The 25,702-nt window shown below is 36.8% G+C and overlaps 1 protein-coding gene and 1 pseudogene across 7 annotated transcripts in view; both read left to right on the top strand.

Annotated features, from left to right (window-relative positions):
- The window catches only part of PKP4 (plakophilin 4), a 310,497-nt gene that overhangs the window by 156,258 nt on the left and 128,537 nt on the right, over positions 1 to 25,702 (top strand). For all 7 annotated transcript variants that reach the window (XM_064287107.1, XM_023542929.2, XM_023542928.2 and 4 more), the window contains exon 3: positions 16,492 to 16,604. In XM_064287107.1, the coding sequence (XP_064143177.1) occupies positions 16,492 to 16,604 (113 nt within the window). The remainder of the gene's footprint in view (positions 1 to 16,491; positions 16,605 to 25,702) is intronic.
- Positions 13,851 to 13,969, top strand: LOC111749497 (5S ribosomal RNA; annotated as a pseudogene).

The raw sequence follows: 25,702 nt of genomic DNA, 5'->3' as shown, positions 1-25,702 counted from the left end.
ATTCCTCTGTGAAATAGGTGTTATCCCATTTTACAGATGATTAAACTGAGGTTTAGAGATGTTTAAGCGACTTATCCAATGCTTCCCAGGTAGTAAGTGACAGCCTAGATTCAGATCCAGGTTGGACCTCATATCCTATGCTACTTCCATGTGATAATCTACCTCAATAATCTACCTCAAATCGCATGCCTTTAAAGAATCTTACAATTTTTAAAACTTTAGGACAGCAGTCAACAAACTATGGCCCCCAGGAAAATCTGGCCTTATACCTATTTTTTTTTTTTTTACAGTCTGCAAGCTAAGAATATTTTTACGTTTTTTAATGGTTGGAAAAAATCAATAGAATATTTGGTAGCATCTGAAAATTAGGAGAAATTAAAATTTTGGTGTCTATAGATAAAATCTTACTGGAACACCAAATCCAAAAACCCATTGCTTTTGAGTCAGTTCTATAGGACAGAGTAGAACTGGCCATAGAGTTTCCAAGGAGTGGCTGGTGGATTCGAACTGCAGACCTTTTGGTTAGCAGCCAAGGTCTTCACCACTACGCCACCAGGGCTCCTATTGGAACACAGCCATGCTCATTCATTTATGTCATTGTCTGTGGCTGCTTTTGGACAACCAGGGCAAAGTGAGCGGTTGTGACAGAAACCTAAAATACTTACTGTCTAGCCCTTTACAGAAAAGGTTTGCTAACTCCTGCTCTAGGGTATTATTTAGAAATCTGTTATTAGAAGTTTTCCATGGGCATTGGAAGTTCATTAAGGTTTTCACACATCTTAGCTCCTTTGATGCTCCCACCAGCCAGTGAGGCAGATGGTGTTTGCCTTGTACCAACAAGGGAATGGATGCCAAGACAGGTGTTCTCATCAGTACCATGCAGCCATTCGTGTTCACTAGCCTTCTAGGTAGCTAATTTTATTTGGCATCTTAAAATGGGGATTGGTTTTGACATTTCACCTCAAATGTTTTATTTCAATTCTCCACTATTTTGAATAGTAACTGCATGTCAGGCTGAGACCACTCTGCTCCAGTGGTCCCCACACAGACCTCTGATTATACCCAGTGCATTGCACTCTTGTTGTGGAGTGCACTTTCTTTCTCTTTTTCTTCTCTCTCTGCCAACCACAGTGTCTGGCATGTGGTATGCACTCAGAGTTTAGACGAATGTATGATCAAGTCAGCCTTTTAAATTACAGAAGGAAAGAACATGATAGTAGATCTCATCTTTGTAGATAAGACCTTTTCACTACCAGTAATAGTAATGACAGGAGGAGAAGCCAGTAGAGGAAAAATAGAAATGTGACCTTCCACATCTGGTTTGTTGCAAAATTTGGCTTAATATAGAATTTTGGTTTTTTAAAAAATACATGTCTCATTAACTATTACTTTAAAAAATCATTTCTATTTTGAATACCTAATCAAAATTAACAATGGATTGACTCTCCTTCCAAACTACTGATAGTTTATCAAATGAAAAATTAACCATTTGATTTGTAGTATCTAATTGACGTGACCTAACATTATTTAAAATTAAGTGTTGGGTACTCTGCCATGTTTTATTTTCAAAGAAGTGTATTGATATATAGAATTTGTAAGAAGACTATATAGATTTGATTTTATGGCTGTACTTCCTTAGCTTGTCAGCAATTTATGGAAGAAAATTAATTAAAACTATAGAGCAAGCTGAGAAGCATCTTTCTATAGATACCATTTCTCTATTTAAGAGTCCTGTGAAGCTTCAAAGAAAATATGTACAGTGAAGCCTATTAAATTAATCAGTTCATTATACAGCATATATTTTCAAAGAAGATGTTTATTACCATTATATTTTATGCCTTTTATGAAACTAATTCTTAAAACATTCTCTTTGGTAGCTCAGCATATGAAAGTGTTCTTTAAAACAGCTGCCTGGCTTTATTTTCTTTAATAACCTTGCTTAGAGATTATTCTATATCAGTACATATGGGTTTACTTCAATCTTTCCTAGCAATTGCATGGAGTTCTATAATATAGACGTATGGAATGTATTAGGAGCCCTGGTGGCACAGTGGTTAAGCACTCGGCTGCTAACCAAAAGGTTGTCAGTTCGAACCCACCAGCTGTTCCATGGGAGAAAGATGTGGCAGTCCGCTTCTGTAAAGATTTACAGACTTGGAAACCCTATGGGCAGTTCTGCTCTGTCCTGTAGGGTTGCTATGAGTCAGAATTGACTCAGCAGCAATAGAGGTATGGAATGTGTTTAACCAATCCCTCTGATGGGTATTATGTTGTTTCTACTTTTATTTGTTGATTTTGTGTCTTTTTCCAAGTTTATTTGTAGTGTCAGCATTGGAACAAATGGGCCAATGGGTAGGTACATATAAAAAAAAATTTTTTAATTATTGTTAAGTTACCTTCCAAAGAGTTTACATCACTTTGCATTCCCACCACACCATTTCTCTACAACCTCATTAATGTTACATACTTTTTAGTACTTTACAGGCTATTAGGATATACTGAACTAAATAATTCATTAATAGCTTCAAAAAAGCAAAAATACCAATTCTCCCAACTAGAATACCTTTTTCAGGCGTTCTGTGGTTTCCTAAATAGACTAGGGCCTGGTGGTGGTGTTAGCTGCTATTGAGTCAGCTCCCGACTCATCTCCGTGAACAGCCCTTCACCATCCGCATGATCGATTTCAACTCAGACCTTTTTGATCCTTTGGTTTGCATTGGCTGATTTTTGGAAGTAAATCCTGAGGCCTTTCTTCCTAGTCCATCTTACCCTGGAATCTCTGCTGAAACCTGTGCACAGTCATAGCAACACACAAGCCCCCACTGACCAAATGGGGATGGTTGTGCATAAGGTACATTGGCCATTAGAACTCAAATAATACTTTGTTTCTCTAGCCCTTTCCTTTCTTTTCACTTTCTAAATTAGATTTTTAATTTAAAAAGTCATTTCCTACTTGTAACAGGTAGAATAATATAAAGAGAAAATAGAAAAACGTAATAATTTGTCCATCCCTGTCTCAATCTACCCCTTTGAAGTAAGCACTCTTGCTGATCTGCTATGTCTCCTATCAGCTTTCTCCGTGCTCAGACAAAACCCGTGTACACACGTGAGTTTTTGTTGCTTTACAAAAATGGGGTCATACTGCACTTCAACTGGCCTTTTCACTTAATAGTGAATGATAGCCCTTCTCAATCCACAGATAAGGTCCAATTGATTCTTTTTAGCCCTACATCATATGCCATTATGTGAGATACTATGGTTTGTTAAACTATTGCACTGGGGAGGGACATTCAAATTGTTTCTAAATTTTTGTCAGAAGTAACAGTACTGCAATTAATATTTTATATATACTTCAGCTTTTTTTATATCTATGGAGTAGATATCCAAAAATGGAATTGCAGGATCATATAAGGTATATGTATTTTTCATTGTAATAGATTTTTTTCTCAAAAGATTTTACCAAATAATCCCTAGAGCAGAATATACAAGTGCCTGTTTCCCTGACTCTTCACCAACCCTGAATGGTACTGTTTTTGAAATTTTTTGCCAATATAGTGATGAAAAATGCCATTCTTATTATTTGATTTACTCTCTCCTGACTAATGAAATAATGAAAAAATGAGTAGTTTTTTCCTAATATTTTATTTAGCACTTATATTTCATCTTAGGTAATTTAATGATTTTTATCATGCTTTTCAAAAAATTGTTTTTATGAGATTTTAATGATCCATTATGTGTTATTTTTTTTCTCATTTTGTCCTTTGACTTTGTTTAAGTGATCTTCTGGCATACAAACTTTAATTTTTATGTAGTTAAGAATGCCTATCTTTTCCCTTATGGTTTTTGGGATTTCTTGTCTTATTTAAAAAGATCTCTATCGTCTTTATGTATTTGTTTGTTTTCCATGTTTATTATGAAGTGAGAGGGGGAAATGTATGAGATAGGGACCTAGTTTCTTTTTTCTCTGTTGGCTAGCTAATTATACTAGCAGTTCTTTTCCTATTGAATGAAAATTTCACCTTTGTCATAATTAGTATGTTCCCGTATGTATTTGCATTCGGCACTTTAATTTTTATTAAATTCCAGAGCTTTATTTGATTTGAGAAGAAAGTTTTAAAGAAGTAAAGTCAACTGCAGCTCTAAATATAACCTTCAGAAATGAAAAAATGGAGCAATTTTTTTCAGCTTGCTGTAATGGAAGGAGCTAAAATTTGAAATTCTGCTCCAAGCCTCCTCACTTACTAATTGTGTGACCTTGAGCAAGCCATTTATTTTGCCTCTCCAACCCTAGGGTTCTTCAACTGAAAAATGGTCTGGGCTTTTGTAAGGATTGGAGAAAGTGTATAGAGAGCACCTGATTTACAGTCATCATTCATTAAATAGTACCTAGTACTATTTTTAGTGTTATAACTTAACCAAAAATAAGAAAATGAGACATTTAATATGAAATTATACGTGTTCTGACTATAGATTTTTTTTTCCTTCCTAAGTACCCTTATATTGTGTGCAAGAGAAAAAAAAAATCTAAAGGTGTTAATTTAAAGATTCTTTCAAACAAGTAAATTAGTCTGAGCAATGAAAATAACATATATTCAAATCTGGTACTTCTTTTCCCCAGAAGTTTTCTTCCTTTCTTTTTTTTTTTCTTTTTACTGAGAGCCAGTTGTTTTTAGGTATATAGACCTAACAAAAGTTATAAAAACAACATTAATTAACTTGTCTGCTTTTTAGGTACATAGAGAATATACAGCTATTCAATAAAGGTACCTACTGAAGAGTACATTAAAATTACTTTTGTGTATGACTAATCAGAGCTAGATATTGGGAAAAACGCAGGAGGGTCAGAAAAAAATAGAGGGACATGAAATATGGGAACCGAAGGGATAGAGCACTTGTGAACCAGAAGACTAAAGTGGGCATTACTCTAGATGCAGGCGCATTGAGTGTGGACCCTGCGTATAGCTATAGCTAGACAAGCCCATGTTCTGTCCTAACAATTGAACGTTCCTTGTAGGTCAGCTATGGCTGTCAATAATACGTTGAATTTTTTTAACCTTATTCTCAAGAAGCCCAGGATAATTTCCAAAGGTTTAGAAAGGAGCAATACTGCTAGTGAAATTATGCAGGTAAAATGAAAAACTAAGACATTAAGAAGTCAAAAAATTGAACATGCCTGTACCCCTTGATCCAAGTAACAAATCTTTACAAGTAACCATTTGTTGGCCAGGGCACAACTAATAAACAGACATGCTAATTGTAATACCCCCTGCACCCCCCAGACTTTAGCCATAAAATACCTGCAAAAAAGAAAGAACAATTTTAGAAGTAAACTTAGAAATTAAAAAAGTATAAGAAAGAGTTACCTGAACTAGATGGTATTCGTTTTCTTTCCCACTGCATTTCATTAAGTTACTAACCAAATCTTAATCTTTTTTTAAATTAGCCTCTTATTCCCTGGTTCTATTTATCAGATCTACTGAAGGAAGGAAGATTAGTCTTTTTTTTTTGCTTCTCTTATCATTTGTATATTTTTTGCTTGTGTTTGAAGTAATTAGTCCATGTAGAGGAAGTGTGAGACTGGTCATTTATTCTTCTCACTTTTCCATTTTAGCAAATAATGATTTATGTGCATTATTATCATCTACTGTGCAGTCAATTAACCCCCAAATAAGCATCTAACATTAGGTGATGTGCATCATTGGTCTTAATAATTTAGAAATATTTATGTACTAGAAAACCAGATAAATCGTTAATGTAAAGCATTATTATTTTCATGATTTCTTAATGAATTTTTTAGTTAACAGCAAATATAAAATATATAAGGCATTATTTTTTAGAGAAGGTTCCTTGTGTTTTTGACATTAGTTCTACCAAATAAGTACCTAGTTGGAAAATGACATTAACAAGCAGCAGTCGTCATTGACAGCTGCAGCTGACACTAGCTCCAAGCATCCATTTGTTTGCCTCTATTTTCCTCAGTTAAAAGGGGTAAAAAAAACACCTGTTGCCGTCAAGTTGATTCCAACTCATGGAAAAATTGTTCCCTAGGGTTTTCTTGGCTGTAATCCTTTATGAGAGCAGGCCTTCTGCAAAGCTGCTGTGTAGGTTCAAACCGCCGACCTTTGAGTAAATAGCCTATCACCACCCCGGGACCTTCTTTTCCTCAGTAGCATCAAGCATCCATTCTCCTTGTTTCATGTCTTCCCCTTAATATTTATTTGACTACAAGGGATTCCCCAAATATAAGGAATTTTAAACATAAATTAGTAAAACCTCAATTAATAGAACACTTAACCATAATTATTTATATTTACACATACATTGTACTTTTTAGGAGAAAAAGTAAATGAAAGTAAAAGAAGACATTGCTAGTTCAACAATTAATCAATAGACTGCTGGACAAGTTTTCAAAAATGGCATGCCAGGCTGGGTAAATCCTGTTTTTTTCTGAGAGGCAGAGCCTGATGCGTGAGAGATCAGGGAATTAGTCAGGTGGAGACAGGTAAAGGCGGTGGGGGAAGAGAGACAGGCAGTGTGGCCTGGGGATGTCTTATTAACAGCGGTAAACCACAATGCCATTGTGGAAATTCTCATCCATACTTGGCTATATACAACAGCTTTCCTTGTATGTTTTAATACAAACCTTTCTTCCTATATTTTGAGTTCCTAATACAGGAGTTTAGGTGGCACAGTTACAGATAAAAGCCTGAACTTTAGAAAATAAATTTAGGGCATCTGTTAACACTTTACTGTTTGCTATCTGCTTCATTACAGCTAAAGGAAAGATGTCAAAGCTAGAACCTGGTCTGTTCTTGTGTGGTTTGGCTAAGTAGAATAAAATGGCAAAGAGCTTAATGTTGTTCATCTCCTATTAGTGCAACAACAACAAAGAATAGATTTATAGTTGTGCTTGTATTTTTCTTTTAACTTGGCTAGATCTAAATGTAAGAAGGAATGGGCATACCAGAGGGCAACTAATTCAGAAGTAGTGTCATAATGATATATACCCATCATGTCATCATAGGTGGTGCAAAGTCAGTAGTTTCCATTTGAAGGTGACTGTTTTTGGTGTCCTGCCCTTTGTAAATATTCAGTCTGGACAAAAGTTATTAAAATTTAGTTTTCCAGTATTTAAAAAACATTTTTAATGTGGAGTACCATATTATACCCTTTAGTTCAACTATCCCTAAATACAATAAATTTATTTTTCAGTATTGTCAAAGTTGTGTTCTACAAAACCTTTTGTTTCTTGAAATGTTAGTAGTTATTCCTTGAAAAAGAAAAAGCATGCTTAGTTTCCAGTGAATCAGAGAAATGTTGGGTTAAGCAAAGGTAAGCTGATTTTCTACTGCTAGACTTCTCAGAGCTTTTAGTATGCATAGTGTTGCTGTGAATCTTCAAGAAGTACAATCTGGTATGCAGCATTTCCCAAACTTACTTGACCTTGGACCCTTTCTTTAAGGCGGTACCCATTAAAATCCTGTAGAATACTGGTGTTCTTGGAATACAGTTTGAGAAAGGCAATGTTAGCTGTTCAAGTCTTCTTGATTTTGAATTTCCTTTAACAAAAGGAGCTAACCAGCACAAAGGGGTTAGACATCATATGCCAGCACTTCTGTATTAACTATGCATTGATTTAGGGGCAAGTAGACATAATAACGATTCATCAATTATTAAGTTATGATAGATGGTTAGGACATTTGATCACCCCAGAGTGCTACCTGGTTTTCCTAAGGCAAAGATTTTCAGAGGTCCAAAGACTCTTTGAAAATATGGCTGCTTTTTTTTTTTTTTTGGTTTTAGTACCAGCCTAGATTACCAAATGATACTGAGATGTTTTTGAGGATTTTTTATTAGCTCTCAAATATCCATTTTTATAGTGACTTCTTAGGCCTGGCTCAGCAGACTAAACGTATGATCATGACCATAATTTAGTCATCTTTTGAAGGCAGAAAGGAGAAAAAATATAGCATGTCCTGGTAACAGGACATATTCTGCCCAATCCCTTGTGCCTTCCAAATTTTACATATTATTATTCAGTCATAATTGAATTTTAGTGATATAAAACACTCTTCCTCTGTGTGTGTGTGTGTGTGTGTGTGTGTGTGTGTGTGTCAGTGAACTAATGCAGAAAAGTGAATTACTTATTTCTGAAAGATTTTTAGGAACAATGGCTGAAATAAAAATGCTTTCTTACTTAACTACTGATTTCCCTCAAGTAATGACCATGTTCGTTTTTTTTCTTTGAATTTAATCAGTACTCTGTACTTTCCTGCTGAGATTTATAGGCATAGAAAAGTGTGTTGAACTCCACTGTGTCATACATCTATAGCTGATATGAGATGGTTTTTGGTACACAGCTGAACATATTTTTAAATGTCAAGTATTTTAATTTGTATTAGAAAAAAATACAAAAGCATGGAAATCATTATTTCAATGATTTCAGTTGCTTGGCCAATACTACATTTTAAGAAGAAGTCAATTTAAAGAAAAATGCTCAGTAAAAGATAATGTAGGTTGAAGGGCAAGGAAACAGAGATTAAAGGATAGCCACAGGAGTCCTGAGATGTGGAAGTTGTGTTTTCAGATAGCGAAAATTAGAGCATGTTTATAAACTGAGAGGAAACATTGAATATTTGGGAGAGAGAAGCAGGATTCTAGAGAAGGCAGGAGGAAATTGAGGGGTTAGCCTACTCAAGAAGGGGATGCACCCCTCAAAAAACTTGGGAGGGAGCTAAGGATTAGTGTGAATGTGGGATCAGAAAGTTGATGATGTCATAATTGATGGCCTGATATGAATGCCTACTGCTGTTTCTTAATTGTCATCGTTGTAGTTGTAGTAATCATTAAGCTGATCCTGAATGCTCAGTGAATCAGTTAAAATAACTTAAATAGATGCTAGTGATGAAAATGGGCAGTGGATGCTGTTGCTGGATGGCACGAGCCTCAGAGGAAAGTAAGTTTTGCACATCTTGGAAGAATAATGTCCTTTACTGATTAAGAAAAAAAGAAGACATAACTTACTGGTATCAGGAATGTAAAAGGTGATATGACTACAGATCCTACTGGCATCATGAAAATTATAAATAATATAAACAGCTTTTGGCTAATAAACAAAGGTAGTAAGGAGCCAGGAGAACTCCCTTCTTATGGGCACCTTAGGTGTGGAATGTGGAAGAATGCATAGTCTTCCCCAGCTTGAGCTATAGAAAAAAGTATTGTCAGGAAAGACTCACATTTCAGTCAAAGCCCATATATGGAGAGCGTTCTGAGAAAAGGAAGGTTTAAAAAGAGAGTTTGTGTATTGAAATGAATCTTCCACAGTTAGAACGGGCACAGTTAGAAAGGGTAGAGATATGTCACTACTTTCAACATGAGGATTTAATGAGAGTGAGAGAAATTAGGAGGCAGAGGAGAATGAAGAATGCCCTGTTTTTAGTGCCAACACCAGCTGAAAGCTACTCGGGGCTTCCAGAAGCAAGAGGAAGGTGACAGTAGCCTCGTGGTCAGATGTGCAGTTTTCCTAGTATTTCTGTTGAAAAGGGATACTGAATTACCAATTTTAAGGCCTCATTTTGCTTTGAGGAACCTAGTAGACTAGGTAGAGGTAAATAATTAGAAAGGTTAAAAAAAAAGGGGGGGGAGGGTAAAGCTTTCACTCCAAGTGAGCATATAAGTCAAAATTCTCAAACACTCAAATCTAACCAAAAACCAAACCAAACCCAGTGCCGTCGAGTCGATTCCAACTCATAGCGACCCTATAGGACAGACTAGAACTGCCCCATAGAGTTTCCAAGGAGCACCTGGCGGATTTGAACTGCTGACCCTTTGGTTAGCAACCGTAGCACTTAACCACTACACCACCAGGGTAAAGAAAAAGAAAAACAGCTAACAAAATCAATAATCATGAGTTATTCCAGATGAAAATGATCTTTGAAACAGTCTGACAGATTTAAAATAAGAATGTTTAAGATGTGTGAAGAGTTAATTAAAGGAAGAACTTCCATTATAAAGCAGCCGGAAATTATGAAGTAAAAGCAGTCATAAATGAAACAAGGACAGGTAGGTACAAAAAAGGACCAACTAGAAATTTTGGAACTGGAAAATACTGTCATTGAAACAAAAAATACAGCATGTGGAATAAGCTAAACCCTAAAAGGACACAGAAAAATAATAAAAGTATTGATAAATTCCCTCTGAACGCAGCTGAAAGGTATTATGAAAAAAAAAACTGTCAGAACCACCGTTTCTGACAATACAATTGATCCAGTACTCTAACCAGTCTTTCTACTGAAGGAAACTATGCTGAATAAAATGTATGTCTCTTTTTTTTTTTTAATTTTTATTGTGCTTTAAGTGAAAGTTTGCAAATCAAGTCAGTCTCTCATATAAAAATTTATATACACCTTGTTATATAAATTCCTAATTGCTCTACCCCTAATGAGACAGTACACTCATTCCCTCCACTCTCTTTTCTAGTCCATTCATCCAGCTTCTGACCCCCTCTGCCCTCCCATCTCTACTCCAGACAGGAGATGTCAACATAGTCTCTTGCGTCTACTTAATCCAAGAAACGCACTCCTCACCAGTATCATTTTCTATCCCATTGTCCAGTCCAATCTCTGTCTAAAGATTTGGCTTTGGGAATGGTTCCTGTCTTGGGCTAACAGAAGGTCTGGGGACCCTGACGTCTAGGGTCATTCTAGTCTCAGTCAGACCATTAAGTCTGGTCTTTTTAGGAGAATTTAGGGCCTGGATCCCACTGCTGTCCTGCTCCCTCAGGGGTTCTCTGTTGTGTTCCCTGTCAGAGCAGTCATCAGTTGTAGCCGGGCACCATCTAGTTCTTCTGGTCTCAGGCTGATGTAGTCTCTGGTTTATGTGGCCCTTTCTGTTTCTTGGGCTCATAATTACCTTGTGTCTTTGGTGTTCTTCATTCTCCTTTGTTCCAGGTGGGTTGAGACCAATTGATGCAACTTAGATGGCTGCTGGCTAGTGTTTAAGACCCCAGATGCCACTCTTCTAAGTGGGATACAGAATGTTATCTTAATAGATTTTATTATGCCAAGTGTCTTAAATGTCCCCTGAAACCATGGTCCCCAAACCCCTGCCCCTGCTACACTGGCCTTGGAAGCGTTCAATTTATTCAGGAGACTTCTTTGCTTTTGGTTTAGTCCAGTTGTGCTGACCTCTCCTGTATTGTGTGTTGTCTTTCCCTTCACCTGAAATGGTTCTTATCTACTAATTAGTGAAAGCCCCTCTCTGTCCCTTGCTCCCTCCCCATCTCCTAACCATCAAAGAGTATTTTCTTCTCTGTTTGAACTGTTTCTCGAGCTCTTATAATAGTGGTCTTACACAATATTTGTCCTTTTGCAGCTGACTAATTTCACTCAGCATAATGCCTTCCAGATTCCTCCATGTTATAAAAGGTTTCACAGATTCGTCATTGTTCTTCATCGATGCGTAGTATTCCATTGTGTGAATATACCATAATTTATTTATCCATTCATCCATCGATGGGCACCTTGGTTGCTTTCATCTTTTGCTGTTGTAAACAGTGCTGCAGTGAACATGAGTGTGCATATATCTGTTCATGTAAAGGTTCTTATTTCTCTAGTATATATTCCAAGGAGTGAGATTGCTGGATCATATGGTAGTTCTATTTCTAGTCTTTTAAGGAAGTGCCAAATCGATTTCCAGAGTGGTTGTACCATTTTACATTCCCACCAGCAGTGTATAAGTGTTCCAGTCTCTCCACAACCTCTACAATATTTATTATTTTGTGTTTTTTGGGTTAATGCCAGCCTTGTTGGAGTGAGATGGACTCTCGTTGTAGTTTCAATTTGCATTTCTCTAATGGCTAGAAATGTGTCATTTTTAAAGGAAGGCTAAGCTGGACAGAAAATAAGGAATTCACAGAAACCAAAACTGAAATGAAAGTGGAATCTTCACGTAAGTAAGCAATAAACCTGGCTTTCACCCTGAAGGTATCTGCTAAACATAGGCGATCTTGAGCTTACCTTTCAATGGCTATGTAAGGAGCCTGTCCAGTGAGAGTCTACTGAGAGATCTTTTGCTAGAAGCCTGACTTTATAAAGTTAAAACCTTAGCATAAGGTTGAATGAAAAAAGCAGTCAGTCTCACAGAGGATAAGCAGAGACATTTTCTTATCTTAGCCTGGGTGCTGGCAGTAGAGAAAAAAACTCCCTCTGAGAATTTGTGATACCTGTGAGGTTCCAAAACCTAAATGGCCAGTAAGCATATCAAAAGATGTTGATAATCAGGAAGATACAAACTAAAACATACACAAGATACCATCCTATGCCCATTAGATGCCTCCTCCCCTAAAAAAATTAAGCCCGAAAGTATAAATCAATGTTGGTGAGTATGTGGAGAAACTGGTGGCTGGAATATATTATTACAACTACTTTAGAAAGTAGTTTGGCAACCACTACCAAACAGAGATGAAGATACACATACCCTTCACCCAACCAAACCAAAACCATTGCCACTGAGTTGATTCCGACTTAAAGTGATGCCGTAGGACAGAGTAGAACTGCCCCACAGGATTTTAAAGGCTATAAAATCCCTACAGAAGCAGACTGCCACATCTTTCTCCCACATAGTGGCTGGTGGGTTCAAACTGCTGACCTTTTGGTTAGCAGCTGAGCACTTAACCGTGGCACCACCAGTGCTCCTCCTCTTCGCCCCAGCACCCAGCAGTCCCACTTCTAGGTCTCTGCAGAAGGCTAGCAGATGTACACAAGATGATTCATACCCAAGATGCTTATTTTGCAGCATGCTTATAATTGTGTAAAATGGAAACAACCAAAGGGTTCATCGTGATGGGAGCATATAAATACATTGTGCTATAGTCATACAATGGAATACTACTGAGCAGTGAAAATAAATGAACTGGATCTACGTGTATTTATTTATTGATTATTTATTGACCTCAAAATCATTAAGCAATTAAAGCAGTCTGCTGAAAACTGTACACTCTACCATTGATATAAATTGTGTGAACATACAAAGCAATACTATATCATTTATGAATCTGTAAGTATGTAACAGTAATAATATAAAATATTCATGTGAATAATAAATACCAAATTCAGGATAATGGGTACTTCTTTGGAGGGAGAAAAAGAGGGGAATGGAATCCAGGTGAGAGAAACCAGAGAATTTCATTGTATCTGTACTGTTTCATTTCTCACAAAATCTCTACCAAATGTGCCAAAATGTTAAGATTTGCTATAGCTGGGTAAGGTCCACAGAAGGTCATTGTGTTATTGACTACAGCTTTCTATACATTTGAAGTATCTAGTAATATTTCAAAGTTGAGAGTGAGAGAAAAATTCTATCATTATACAAAAGGAAGCCAAAAAAATAAGACTGTCTCAGGTTGAGTTCTCATTAAGATGGAGTTTTGCATGTGGAATATTTATTGGGGATCCACACCTGTGGAAGGGAAAGGAAAGAAAAGTAGGCGTGAGCATGGGAGAAGTCCAGCAGCTATGCAACGTGACAAAGCTTTGGCCAACCCCAAGGGGAGCTCTGGAGCAAATATGGGCCAGACTTTTAAATTCCTACCTCAATCAGTGCTTGGATGTGATCTGCCCAGAAGGGCATGCCGTTGGGCAAGGGTATTCTCTACAGTTGAGGCACCCCTGAAAGAGCTGACAGATGCAGGCTACCTGCTAAAAGCAAGAGCCAAGAGCCCTTCCTTGGGCAGTACAGCTCTGCCAACTATACAGGCTAAACATATATTAAAGTTTTTTTTCTTCTCTTCCCTTGTCTCTCACTCAAAGGATATTTGTTAACATTATCTACCTGAGACAGACAAGGTTAATTCTTGCAGCCGTACCACCCTGAATGCACCAGATCTCATTTGATCTCAGAAGCTAAGCAGGGTCGGGCCTGGTTAGTGCTTGAATGGGAAACCGCGTGGGAATACCAGATGCTGTAGGCTCAGAGCCTGGTGGTTCAGTGGCTAAGAGCTATGGCTGCTAACCAAAAGGTCGGCATTTTGAATCTACTGGCCACTCCTTGGAAATGTATGGGGAAGTTTGACTTTGTTCTTCGGGGTCGCTGTGAGTTGGAATCTACTCGTTGGCAAGCAGTAGTAAAAATTTCACAACCAGGCATACATAAATTGTATTCGTTTATATTCATAGTTACTAGGTAACACTTAAAACTCCATGCTTTCTTGCTTCATGGTGTTCTACTTCGGGGCTTTTAATGAAGTCCTATTTGTAAGAAATGAGGGCTTATAATAGAAGGATTTTGATAGAAGTAGCCAGTGATGCTCAAAATTATGGGTTCTACAGCCAGTAGAGATATAATGTGGACTTTACTCTGTCCTTAAGAATGTTAAAGGAAGTGCTCAACTTTTAAGTAGAAAAATATTGCATTGTGGGTACATAGGCTTTCCTAGTAATGTGACAACAAATTTACTTCTATGGCTGTGCAGTCCAGGTTCCTAGTTTCGAAAAACAGAGGTTAATATGCCTAATTAATCAGAAAAGGGTAAGTTATGTGGCTATTAGTGAATTCCCAGAGGTGTTGCAAAAACTGGAAAACAGGACTTGAGACTAAGCTTCTATGAACAGTGTCCAAAGTCTGTGCCACAAAATTGGCCAGAAAAGGAAACCACTGACAATGCCACCAAGCCCTGGACACAGAAGTTTGTATGACAGTCATTTCCATGTCAGGAACTTGACCTTAAGGCCTGTTGCAGGGAGAACAGCAAGAAGATGGAAGAGAGAGAAAATGAGTCCCTGTTTTCTGGAGTCCGAATCTTGGTCTCAGCACAGGAGTCAAAGTCTGGCATGCATGCATCATTTTGGCTGAGCCAGAGTCAGCTGTCTTTGCCGCTGAGGGAAGTAATTGCAGAAAAGCAAGTTCCTGCTTCTGCCTTGAAGCAGGAAATTTCCCAACCATTCCCTTGAAAGGATGTCCAAAAGTTCCAAACAGCCACAAACATGATAAACATCCACTGCGATAAAATTTTTTTTTCTAAGAATGGATTTTTTTTTTTTTTTTCTTTAACTATGTTCTAACCTAGAACATACCTTACTCCTACCCTAGTAACTTCTGGCCATCCCCAAATGAGGAAAACACGCCAGTCCTGAGTCCCTCATAGCCACTGTAGTCAGAGCATAAAGGCAATGTGATGGCTCAAGGAATATCCTGGGATCCACTGATGGTTTTTCATGGCCCAGCTTGATACAGACAGGCAGTCTTGTGGGATATGGAATGTATAATAAAAAATTGAGTAAACTAACTGGATAAATAGAATTATCTCACTAAAAAATGGTGTTATTTAATGGCAAAAAAAGAGCGTAAGGTAAGCATAATACTATTTGTCTTAAATTCATTTAGCCTGGCGCTGAGTTTTGTACAGGTTTGTATCTATGTGGTCTCTTGTTGCTGAGCATTGATTAAAAGCCAGTGGTCTGCATCGTTTCAGGGGACATCTAGGTCAATTGGCGTAACACTTTGGTTAAAAGCTAGCAAGCGACCATCTGAGATAAAGATACATTAGTTGTGTAGACTTGTAGGTAGATGATATGGCACAGGGGAGCTTGAAGTGTTATTGGAGATGTTATTTGTGGCTTAAAGCCTTTGCAGTATACTTGATTTGATCTGCAGTTTTATAGCATGGCATGCATCCTATTTATTAAATCCTGTCAAGCTAACAATGAGAGAAATACAAATAAAGTTAAAACAGCTCCTATGATAGAACTTGTTTACCTTGGAGATGTAGCATAGATTGCTTAAGGTAATTTCTATAGACAATCTTACTAGCTTTTTAATACACTTTTAAATTCCATAGTATGGCTCAGTCTTTTCCTTTTTTTTGTTGTTGTTAACCCCCACCCCATATGCATGAATGTGAGACAGTATCAAAATTTTGTTGCTCCTGTGGTAGTCAGATACAGCAAGACTTTTTCTGTGGGATTTTTTTTTTTTCCTTAATTAAAAGGGTTTGTATCAAACATAGTACAGTGATTCTTATCACAGGGATGTACATTTTTAATACTATGCTGATATACGTTATGAGGGATATAAAAACTAGCCATTGAGGATAAAGAACTTCTGTTGTTTGGTGTGCCTCTGATGTAGACACATCAAGTCAAGTCTCTGGAAACCTTAACTTTACTAGGATATAGTAACAAAGTAGCATTTAAAAGACCTCTATCAGAATACCCCCCTAAAAAAAAATACACACACATAAAAAGGCGCAAATAATGATTACATGTTTTCAATTCCAAGCAAAGGCTAATATTCTAGTACCTGTAAGTTTGAAAAAGCTACACATAGTAGATTATTCAGGCCAACAATTCCATCAAAAATTTGAATTTCATAAAGCTACACTAAGCATTATGTTATGGATCTGTTCCTATGTTTCCTGTGACGTACATTCATTCAGAAATCTGCCTGAGCAGCAAACCTCGGTGCCTTATATGCTTTTATTTCCTTGAATCATAGGAGCTTCAGTTTCAACGACTCACCCGAGAACTGGAAGTGGAAAGGCAGATTGTTGCCAGTCAGCTAGAAAGATGTAGGCTTGGAGCAGAATCACCAAGCATCGCCAGCACCAGGTACAGGGGCTAATGGCTCTATCCTTTCATCCCTTTAAGTTGAGTGCTTTATTAAGTGTTCCTGGATGAAACAGATGATTCTGTTAGTATTGTCACTGTTAACTTACCTTCCTGAATTGATGGCAAAAATGTCAATTTATTCCAATTTTGAGAGTCTTCTTGAAATATTGATTATCCTTCAGTCCTATGCTGAAGTGTTTTATATGGTGTTGATAAGCTACTGTAGCAGTAGCTACTCTGCTACTTATATACTGGTAAATTTGATTTCTCATATGTAGACACAGTTATGGAATGTTTTTCACAGTTAATTGATAATCATTTAGTAAAGTTATCTTCAAATCGATTGGCGCTTAGAAGATCTGGTTTTTTTTTTTTTTTTAATGCTCTCAATTTACTTTGGGTATTTCTGGAACTCTAAAGTTAAACTACTAGATAAAATGCTTACTATATAAAATAATGTAGTATGTTCAAATATAGTAAGTCTAAAACCAGTACATTACTTAAAAAAAAACCCATAATCATGATTGTTCTTTATTTAAATAGCATTTTTTATGTTATTTAAAGCTATCATTGCTATAAAAATTACTGTCACAACATCCAAATGGTAAATTACTTATCCTATCTGTGGATTTCTTTCTTAGTAATAGTATGTTCTTATAAAGCCTAACATAAAATAGTTTTATTACTTGCATTTTTAAGCTTTGTTTGCTTGTTTGCATGCTCTTGCATAAGCATGTCCATAGTAACTTGTGTCTCAGTTATTTCTAAACGTTAATTGTTCCACTTGTCAGTATCTTCTGTTATAACCAAAACATCTTTCTTAGTGGATGGAATATGCTTGTAGATAGGCTTTTCTAGCTGATTGTTGCTGTGAATTATAAAATCTCTCTGACTTTTGACAATTGTGCATATTGACTTTTGACAATTGTATATATTGGTTTGTTTAGTAAAACATAAAGCGCACAAGTAAAATCAGTAGAACTTTTAAAACACAAATATAAAATTGTGATCATTTTTTAAATATTCAGAATTAGTTTAAACTCCATTCAGTTAAAAATAAAAAGTTATCTATATCTTTAGCACCAAAAAGAGCAAGTCAGAAACTCAGTAATACAGTATTTTATATTTCCCCAAAAGTATGGACCAACTGCTTTAGAAAGACATAATTTTTGCACTAATATGAAAATTAATATTCACAAAATTGATTTAGGACTTCTTGGTCTGGCAATATAGCTAACTAAGCTTATAGAAATTCTCTTGCAAACACCTGTAAATACTTGATAAAATACAGTAGCAACAACAATAATAAAAATCAGAACCTAGAGGAAATGGCCAAAGAGAAAGGAAAATAACCAGGTACTAGAAATGGAGAGGGAACTGAAAGCCAGAGCCAGAAGCATTTGAGCTGCCTCTGCTGCAGGTCTGGAGTCAATTGTCAAACACCAAATAATGACTTGGGTCTTCAGTTAAACACCCATGCAGGGACCAAAGAATGAGGCCTTGGGCATGCTCAATGTGGCAGGCCTGAACCTAGGACTACTGCCTTAAGCCATGACCTTCAAAGGAGTGCACCCTTGGCCCTCCAACCTTGTTCCATATGTGGGTTTGGGGTCCAAATGTAATTATCCCACATTGTTGAGAAATCTCAAGCTAATAAACTAACACCATTGTAAATGAGTTCACAATCAGAAATTTAAAACACAGGTCAAAAAACTTGACAATGAGTAAGTGTCAGCAGGCAGAACAGTAGTATTTAAAACTCCAAGAACTTGCTATCACTGGAGAAAGTCTGGGAAGGAAGGGAGGGAGTTAGATATCAGGAATTAGGCGCTGCCTGAATCTTGTAACTTTTTTTAAGAGAGCTGTCTGGAGCAAACATGACAAAAATGTTAACATCTGTTAAATGAGGAGTAGTTAGTACTCCTATTAGATTATTTCAGTATTTTTTGTAAGTTTAAAAATATTAAATAATATGAAAGTTTTTATTTTAAAATTTCTTGTTGTATAGTTCAATTAGCTAATTCCACAGGTTAAAAATCTATAAAACATATGCTGTCACTAATTCTCTCTGTCACTAATTTTTGCTGGTTCCCAGTGCCTAGTATGGTGCCTGGCACATTACTGGGGCTCAGTCAATGAACAATGAGTAAATTAACTGGGCATGCAGAAATGGGAGCAGGGCTGACAAGAGGAAGGGGGAATGCGTGTACAAAGGCATATATCCCACACTGTTCTACTCTGTCCTATAGGGTCCATATAAGTTGGAATTGACTCGATGGTAACAGGTTTTTTTGGTTTGCTAGTTATACCAGGAGCATGAAGAGGCTTTGTGATATCTAGAGTGTGTCCTAAATGGGCCTAGTGGGTTATGAGGTTGGAAGGGTAAAGCTGGCATCTAACTGTGCAGAACCTGGAACCAGGGTGATAATAAACTTGACCTCCACTAAATCTGTAATGGAGACCTATTTTAAATTGTTGTTGGAGGAAGCCATTTTACTGATAATGCAATGTGTGAGATAGAATGAAGAGAGACCAGGCAGCAGGGCAGGACCATATTATGCAATCTTAAGAGTTATAGGTAAGGTGGATTTCTTCAATCAGTGAACTCTAGTTGGAATAATAATTGATGCACTTGGATTACCTGACTCCCATCTCTCAGTTGGATTTCCATGTCTCCTTGTTGCTGCAGCTAAGTGCTCACCTCACCCTGCTTTGTAGCCTTACCCAAGTTTCTCAGGGGAAGTCATTTCCCTTCTTCTGAACCCACATAACTGCTTCTGTGCCTCTCTTAGCTCTCCTCACAATGCCTAACACTGAGTAGACAGACACCCAGCCAAATGTTCACTGAATGAATAATGAATCTCAATGAAACCCACTACGTTTGGAGTTCATCAAGTATAAGGGTACTTTACCGCTAGGTTCTCCACCTTGTATCGCTGGGTTGCTGTCCACCCTTTGTCCTATCTTCCCTCCACACACTTTTTAGTGTGCCTTTTCGTGGACCTTAAGAAGACCATTGACAGCTATACTGCTCTGTGACCACCAGGTTTGTATACTGGGGAGGAACCATTAGAAAATACTGTATTTGTGAAGAAAGCCAAGATTTTTATTGTGTCCCTTGTGAGATCCCCCATGCTCCTTCCAGTCCCTAGTCTTAGACCCAAAATCTAAAGATTTAGAAAAATAGAAAATTAGCTCTTAGACCCACATCCCATTCCTGGCAACCGTTTCCTATTTACTCAAAGGGAATTAAAAGTAGATTGCTGCTTATGACATGAAACTTTCCTTGGGATTCAGTTTATTCTTTAAAAAAATTGAGTTTAATCAACAAAATGGGGAATTTAATAACCAGCTATTTTTTCTGTTTTTTTATTTAGATACTTATATCAGAGTTGGTAAGGTGAACTGTAAGGTTTTCCTAGTCCAAAGATGACATTAATGACTCAAAAGAAAAATGAAAGTATGTTTTTATTTTTTTTTTTTTTCAGTTCTTCAAAGTGTTTTTTTTTTTTTTTTCCATTACTGGCTTTATCCTATGAATAAGAAAAAAACAGTGGCATGAGGTCCTATTTAATAAATGACTCTTAAGGTGGACTAAATAATACACTGTGGAATTCCTCCCCCACCCCCATGGGTAGCTCTAAAAGTGAGCAACTCAACTGCACACTTGTAGTACCACAGACTAATTTGTAAACCTTGCCATTGTTGTCACTGTATATTTTTGTAACCACCAGGAATTGTCTGAAAAAATGAACTTTACAGTTACCATAGTCAATTTGAATGTAATATGCCTTGATTAAAACTTTAAAATCTTAATGATTAAAATAAAATTGATTAATTTTTTCATTAATGACTCTTTGAATTATTACTAATTCAATAAATTGGGTGAACTAATTGGATATGCAGATATGAGAGCAGGGCTGACAAGAAAGGGAAGAAGTGTGTACAAAACTAAATTTGCTTAGTTTTTCTATTAGTGATTTTTTTGAAAGTAGTAGCCTCCTAAACCAAGTAGTAACAACCTCATTTCTGATAAGATTTTTTCATGTTTTATCTACTACAAGAAAAGCATTAATAATACTAGCAGTATCAATATATAATGATCCTTAATCTGTAATTCATGGTTCCTGTATCCAAAGATGATATATCAGATCAAAAATAATCACTGCAGCCTTGAGAAGCCCTGACGAAGGGCTATGGGATCACTTAATAGAGAAGTTACAGCATTTCTACATTTGTACTGATTATGCTATAGTTGCAGTCCCTGGGTTGTATAAACAGTTAACAAGCTCAGCTGCTAACGGAAAGGTTGGAGATTCGGGTCTCCCCAGAGGCACCCAGGAAGAAAGACCTAACAGTCTACATCCAGAAAATCAGACATTGAAAACCCTATGTAGCACAGTTCTGCTTTGACACACATGGGGTTGCCATGAAGTTACTTCAATGGCAACTAGTTGGTTGGATGGTTGGATGCTGCAGTTATCTATGTATTTAGTATTTCACCACATTGAAGGTGGTCTGTGACAACAGTTAATAGAGAAATGACAACCTTTGTGCATTTGTACAGAGTAGTCTATAGCTACGTATGTATTTAATACTCCTCCTTACTCCAGAAGTTTTTAAAACACCTTTCAAAAATACAAAAACTAAAAATGGAAGGAAGAAATTAGGGCAAAGGGAAAATAAAGAGTAGGAAAATAAGATGAAGCCAGGGTTAAAATAGCATACTGAAACATATGGTGTAGCATTGCATGCATTGGTTCTGAGTGTCCTTTTAGCCATGCTAAAGAGAGAAATGCGAATGAGTTACTTAATTCAAAGTATCTGTAAGATAAAAACAAACCAGGTTACTCAGGAGGATCCACTGTTCCTGGGGCTAAGACTTGAGTGGAGTCACCTTTAAGAGATGGCTGTACAATGTGACAAACAACGCTCACAGTGGTCTCTTTTCACTAATTAAAAAATCAGGCTCATAGGGCTTTCTTCCATTGCTAAACAAAATGTAAATGGGTGGAATGGCACCTTAGCTAAAATTCTCCAGGGAGCCAATTCCAACACTTGAGTTTGGCTAGAAGATTATACTAAGCACGTGTAAATGGATGGATCAATTGCAAGTCCTCCAGGCAGGCAGCCTGCCACGACTATTTCTGTCTGCAGAGCTTTTAGCATCCATGGTGGCAGTGCTGAGAGGGGAATGAGATGTCCCATGTCCTGGGCTGTGGGTCACTGTACAGGTGCATGGTATACATGACTTAGCAATGGATGTGGCCCTCCGGGGTTCTGAGGAAAGTATTGTTCGTCTCGGGAGAATTTCATAGCACCGGAGCCTGGGAGGGTGATTTGCCCTTTAAACAACTTTTCTCCAGGGGACTAAGCAACAACCTTGAAGCCCAAATTTTGATGAACATGAATTTGTTCTTTTTCTCTTTGCAATATAATCAATAGGTTGCAGTTCTCAAATTGGTTGAGTTTAGATTTAATTGGATGGTGTGACAATAAAAGTGCCCAGTAGCCCATAAGGGGGAGCCCACCTGGAGCCTCTGCCCATCTACTTCCCCAGCACCTGGTCTGCTCACCTGTACTCCCAAAGGCACTAAGAGGGGGCAGGGATGGCCAACGTAGTATTCTTACCTTTTTTTTAACTGACCATAGATTTAAATAATGTTCAATAAGTAATTCGTAAAGATCACGAAAGTATAAAGAAAAAAATCCATAATTCTGCCAATGAGAGATCACCACTTTGTTTTTATGTCAAGTTTGTTAAAATGTGGTTTGCATACAGTAAAATTCACCCTTTCTATTGTATAGTTCTCTGAGTTTTGACTAATTGGCACACAATTGTGTAATTACCACCACAGTCAAGATATATGACTTTTCCATCACCCAAAAAGCCCCTCTTTGATTGTGCCAGGCCTATACCTTAACTTTCAAAGGCCTGAAGAACTCCCAAGGGGGCAAAGAGGTTGGGGCTGGACCACCTGCTTAGGGATGCTAATTTTAACAGCAGTTGGAGACCACTCAGCCTTTAGATACCAAGACTTCTGGGTGAAAGGTATGACCTATATTTACCTACCATGCATTTGTCAGTTTGTCATACTGTGGTGGCTTGCATGTTGCTGTGATACTGGAAGCTTTGCCACTGCTATTTCAAATACCAGCAGGGTCATCCTTGATGGACAGGTTTCAGTGGGGCTTCCAGACTAAGGTAAACTAGGAAGAAGGACCTGGCAGTCTACTTCTGAATAAATTGGCCAGTGAAAACCTATGAATAGCTTGGAACATTGATACAGTGCCGAAAGATGAGCCCCTCAGGTTGGAAGGCATTCAAGATACATCTGGGGAAGAGCTGCCTCAAAGATGAGTCAGCCTTAATGACATGGATGGAGTAAAGCTTTCAAGACCTACATTTGCTAATAGAACATGACTCAAAATGAGAAGAAACAGCTGTAAACACAGACCCCAGGCAGAGTTTTGTTCCGTTGCACATAGGGTCGCTGTGTGTTGAAACCGACTCGATGGCACCTAACAACAGCAACATGTGTTCACATTTCATGCAAGCAGAGAAATTATAGTTGTGGTTCAGCTTGTCAGAAACAAAATTGTGGAAGAATAAGAAAATAGTTAGAATTGAAGATTCAGTAAATTAACATATGATCTCTTAGAATTCAAGAAAACTGCCTCTGAAGCTTTATGTATAGGATTTCAAAACTGTTCCTGTCTCCACAGCCAACTTGGAACCTTACCATTGCTCAGAGACTCATCACAGTTGTCCTTTGCTTCTCAATGACTTCAAGATGAGGTGCAGGAGGTGAAAAAGAAAGTTTATTTCTTTGAGGGATATAAATTGTTTCTGACTATTTTATCTTGCACATCATAGTTTGGCCACTCATTAAGGTGAAGCTCTAATTTTTCATTTCTGTTGAATTCAAAAAGACATACCTAAAAGTGGACCTTTTTAGTAATTGTACAAAATGTTAATAACAAATTTTAGAAGTAAAGTACAGTTTTTTTTTCTGCTTTTTTGCACATTGTTTTAAAATGGCGTTTATCCATTTTGCAAGCAGTCAGTCTCATCATACTGTTCATCCTTGAACTACTGTTGCTGATCTTTTGAAGTTACTCTAGATCCTAAAAAAAATGCTGTCCACAGCAACTGAATGAGGGGGGAAATGGGTGGCAATAGTGTAATTAAATAGCTTCATACTCTTTCTAAGATTGTCTCTCCCTTTTCAGTTATCTCAAAGCCCTGCTAAAATAGAATTCTTTATGGTTTCAAAAAAGGTCATACAATCTTGACAAACAGTCTTCTTATTGCCACTTAAGAAAAGAACTCTGTTATTTTTTAATGAAAAGATTTTATTTCCCACTGCCATTTGACTTTTTTTTTTTAAACACACTTTACAGGGTCATCTGCTGGTGCCCATCAGGCTTTCATTGATACTATTAAAAATTCTTAAAATGTTTTAGGACAGACAGTAGCAGAAAAGGCTTTTCCATGGTTCAAATCTCTCTCTTAAGTGAATACTTTTAAGTCATTGTGAAATAAACCCCCTCAAATGACACGTTGTTAAAGAATGAAGTGTCTTTTAGAAGATTGAAGTTTGTGCCTTGACAGTTTATTGTGTATTTAATGTACCACTTGAATTAAATGCAGGATAAAGCTGTGTCCCTTTGACCTTCAGTGCTCTCACCAGCCAATGAGTAACTTTTAAGTGCACGGCAGGTAAAGCTCTTTAGGAGTCCTGTGATGTTCATCAGAATACGTAGTTCACCAAATTTCCTTTCTTAGTACTGTATTTGCCCACTAGTGACTGTCTTAATGGTCAAACAAATAAAAGCTCCCTGACTTTATTTCTAATTAAGACAAAATGGAGAATAAACTAATACTTGAGTGTACTTATCAGACACCCTCTTTGGGATCTCTGCAGTGAATATTTATTAAATAAAAGCATTTATGAGCAAATTTAGAACATTGAATGTTCTGGATACAACTCCTGTTGTAAATACAGTAAAGAGCCCTCATTTGAAAGATAAAAAATCGGTCTCTAGCTGACCTGCAGGTCCATAGAAATTGTTTATTTGGAGGAGTCTGCTCAAGCACAATTCTTGCAGAGGCCATTTTTAATTACTGTTTCTGGTTGCCATTCTAGTCACAAATTTCAACCACAAACTGATTCTGTCTGGGATATGCAAATCCAAATGGCAACTGTCTCTACCCACTTGAATTAAACTTGTATAACTAAGTCTTCTCTAGGGCTGGTGAGCCCCACCCAGGTAATTCAACTGGTGTTCCATTAAACTAATCCATTTTAAACTAAGAATGTGACCATGTAGAATTTAGATTTTAAACCAGATAGTTTTCGTAATAATGGAATCTGTTATGAGCCTAGAACATTATACAGCGAAAATGTTTTAATCAGAGTCAGTAAATATTCCAAAATGAATTACCTATCCTCTTAGACCAAGTGTTTTAAAATGTTAAATTATTTGGATAATATGGCTGGGAGTAACCACAAAAAAAATCCAGTTTATAGTTAGCATAAAAAATTACCTTAATACTATTTTAATACATCTGGTCAAATATAGAGGGAAACCAGCTTATTCATTTTCTTAATTAATGATGGGGAAAATACTTTTTAAAATTCAGAGTCCTGTGCATCTAAAATATATGTACCATGTAGTTATTTAATTATGTTTTAAAAAACTGTTTTAATTAAAATAACATTATTTCATTTTCTGCAATTTTTCAAAGTCCACTTTCTATAATTATCATTCTTAAAATAAGTAACAGTGATGAATTACTGAGTCAATACAGGAATTATGTTATTAGCCCCACTCTTAGTCATTTTTTTTTAACCATGTGTATATATTGATAAATCATAACAGAATTTAAATAGCCTGTATAGGAAATTTCAAGATGCTTCTTAAAAAAATTTGCCTTTACTGCTTAATAAGGAGAAAAAAAAATTTTTTTTTTTAATAGAACCTAGTAATTCCTTTTACCATTTCAAGAAAAGCAATGATGCTTTTAATCCTGTGTTTTATTCTTACTGCTATCATTTGGAGTTCTGTTTATATTTTTTTTAATGTTCTTTTTC

Source organism: Loxodonta africana, chromosome 6, assembly GCF_030014295.1.
Source record: "Loxodonta africana isolate mLoxAfr1 chromosome 6, mLoxAfr1.hap2, whole genome shotgun sequence".
Classification (NCBI taxonomy): domain Eukaryota; kingdom Metazoa; phylum Chordata; class Mammalia; order Proboscidea; family Elephantidae; genus Loxodonta; species Loxodonta africana.
Note: the sequence above shows the minus strand (reverse complement) of the source record. Positions and strands in the feature narration are given on the sequence as shown.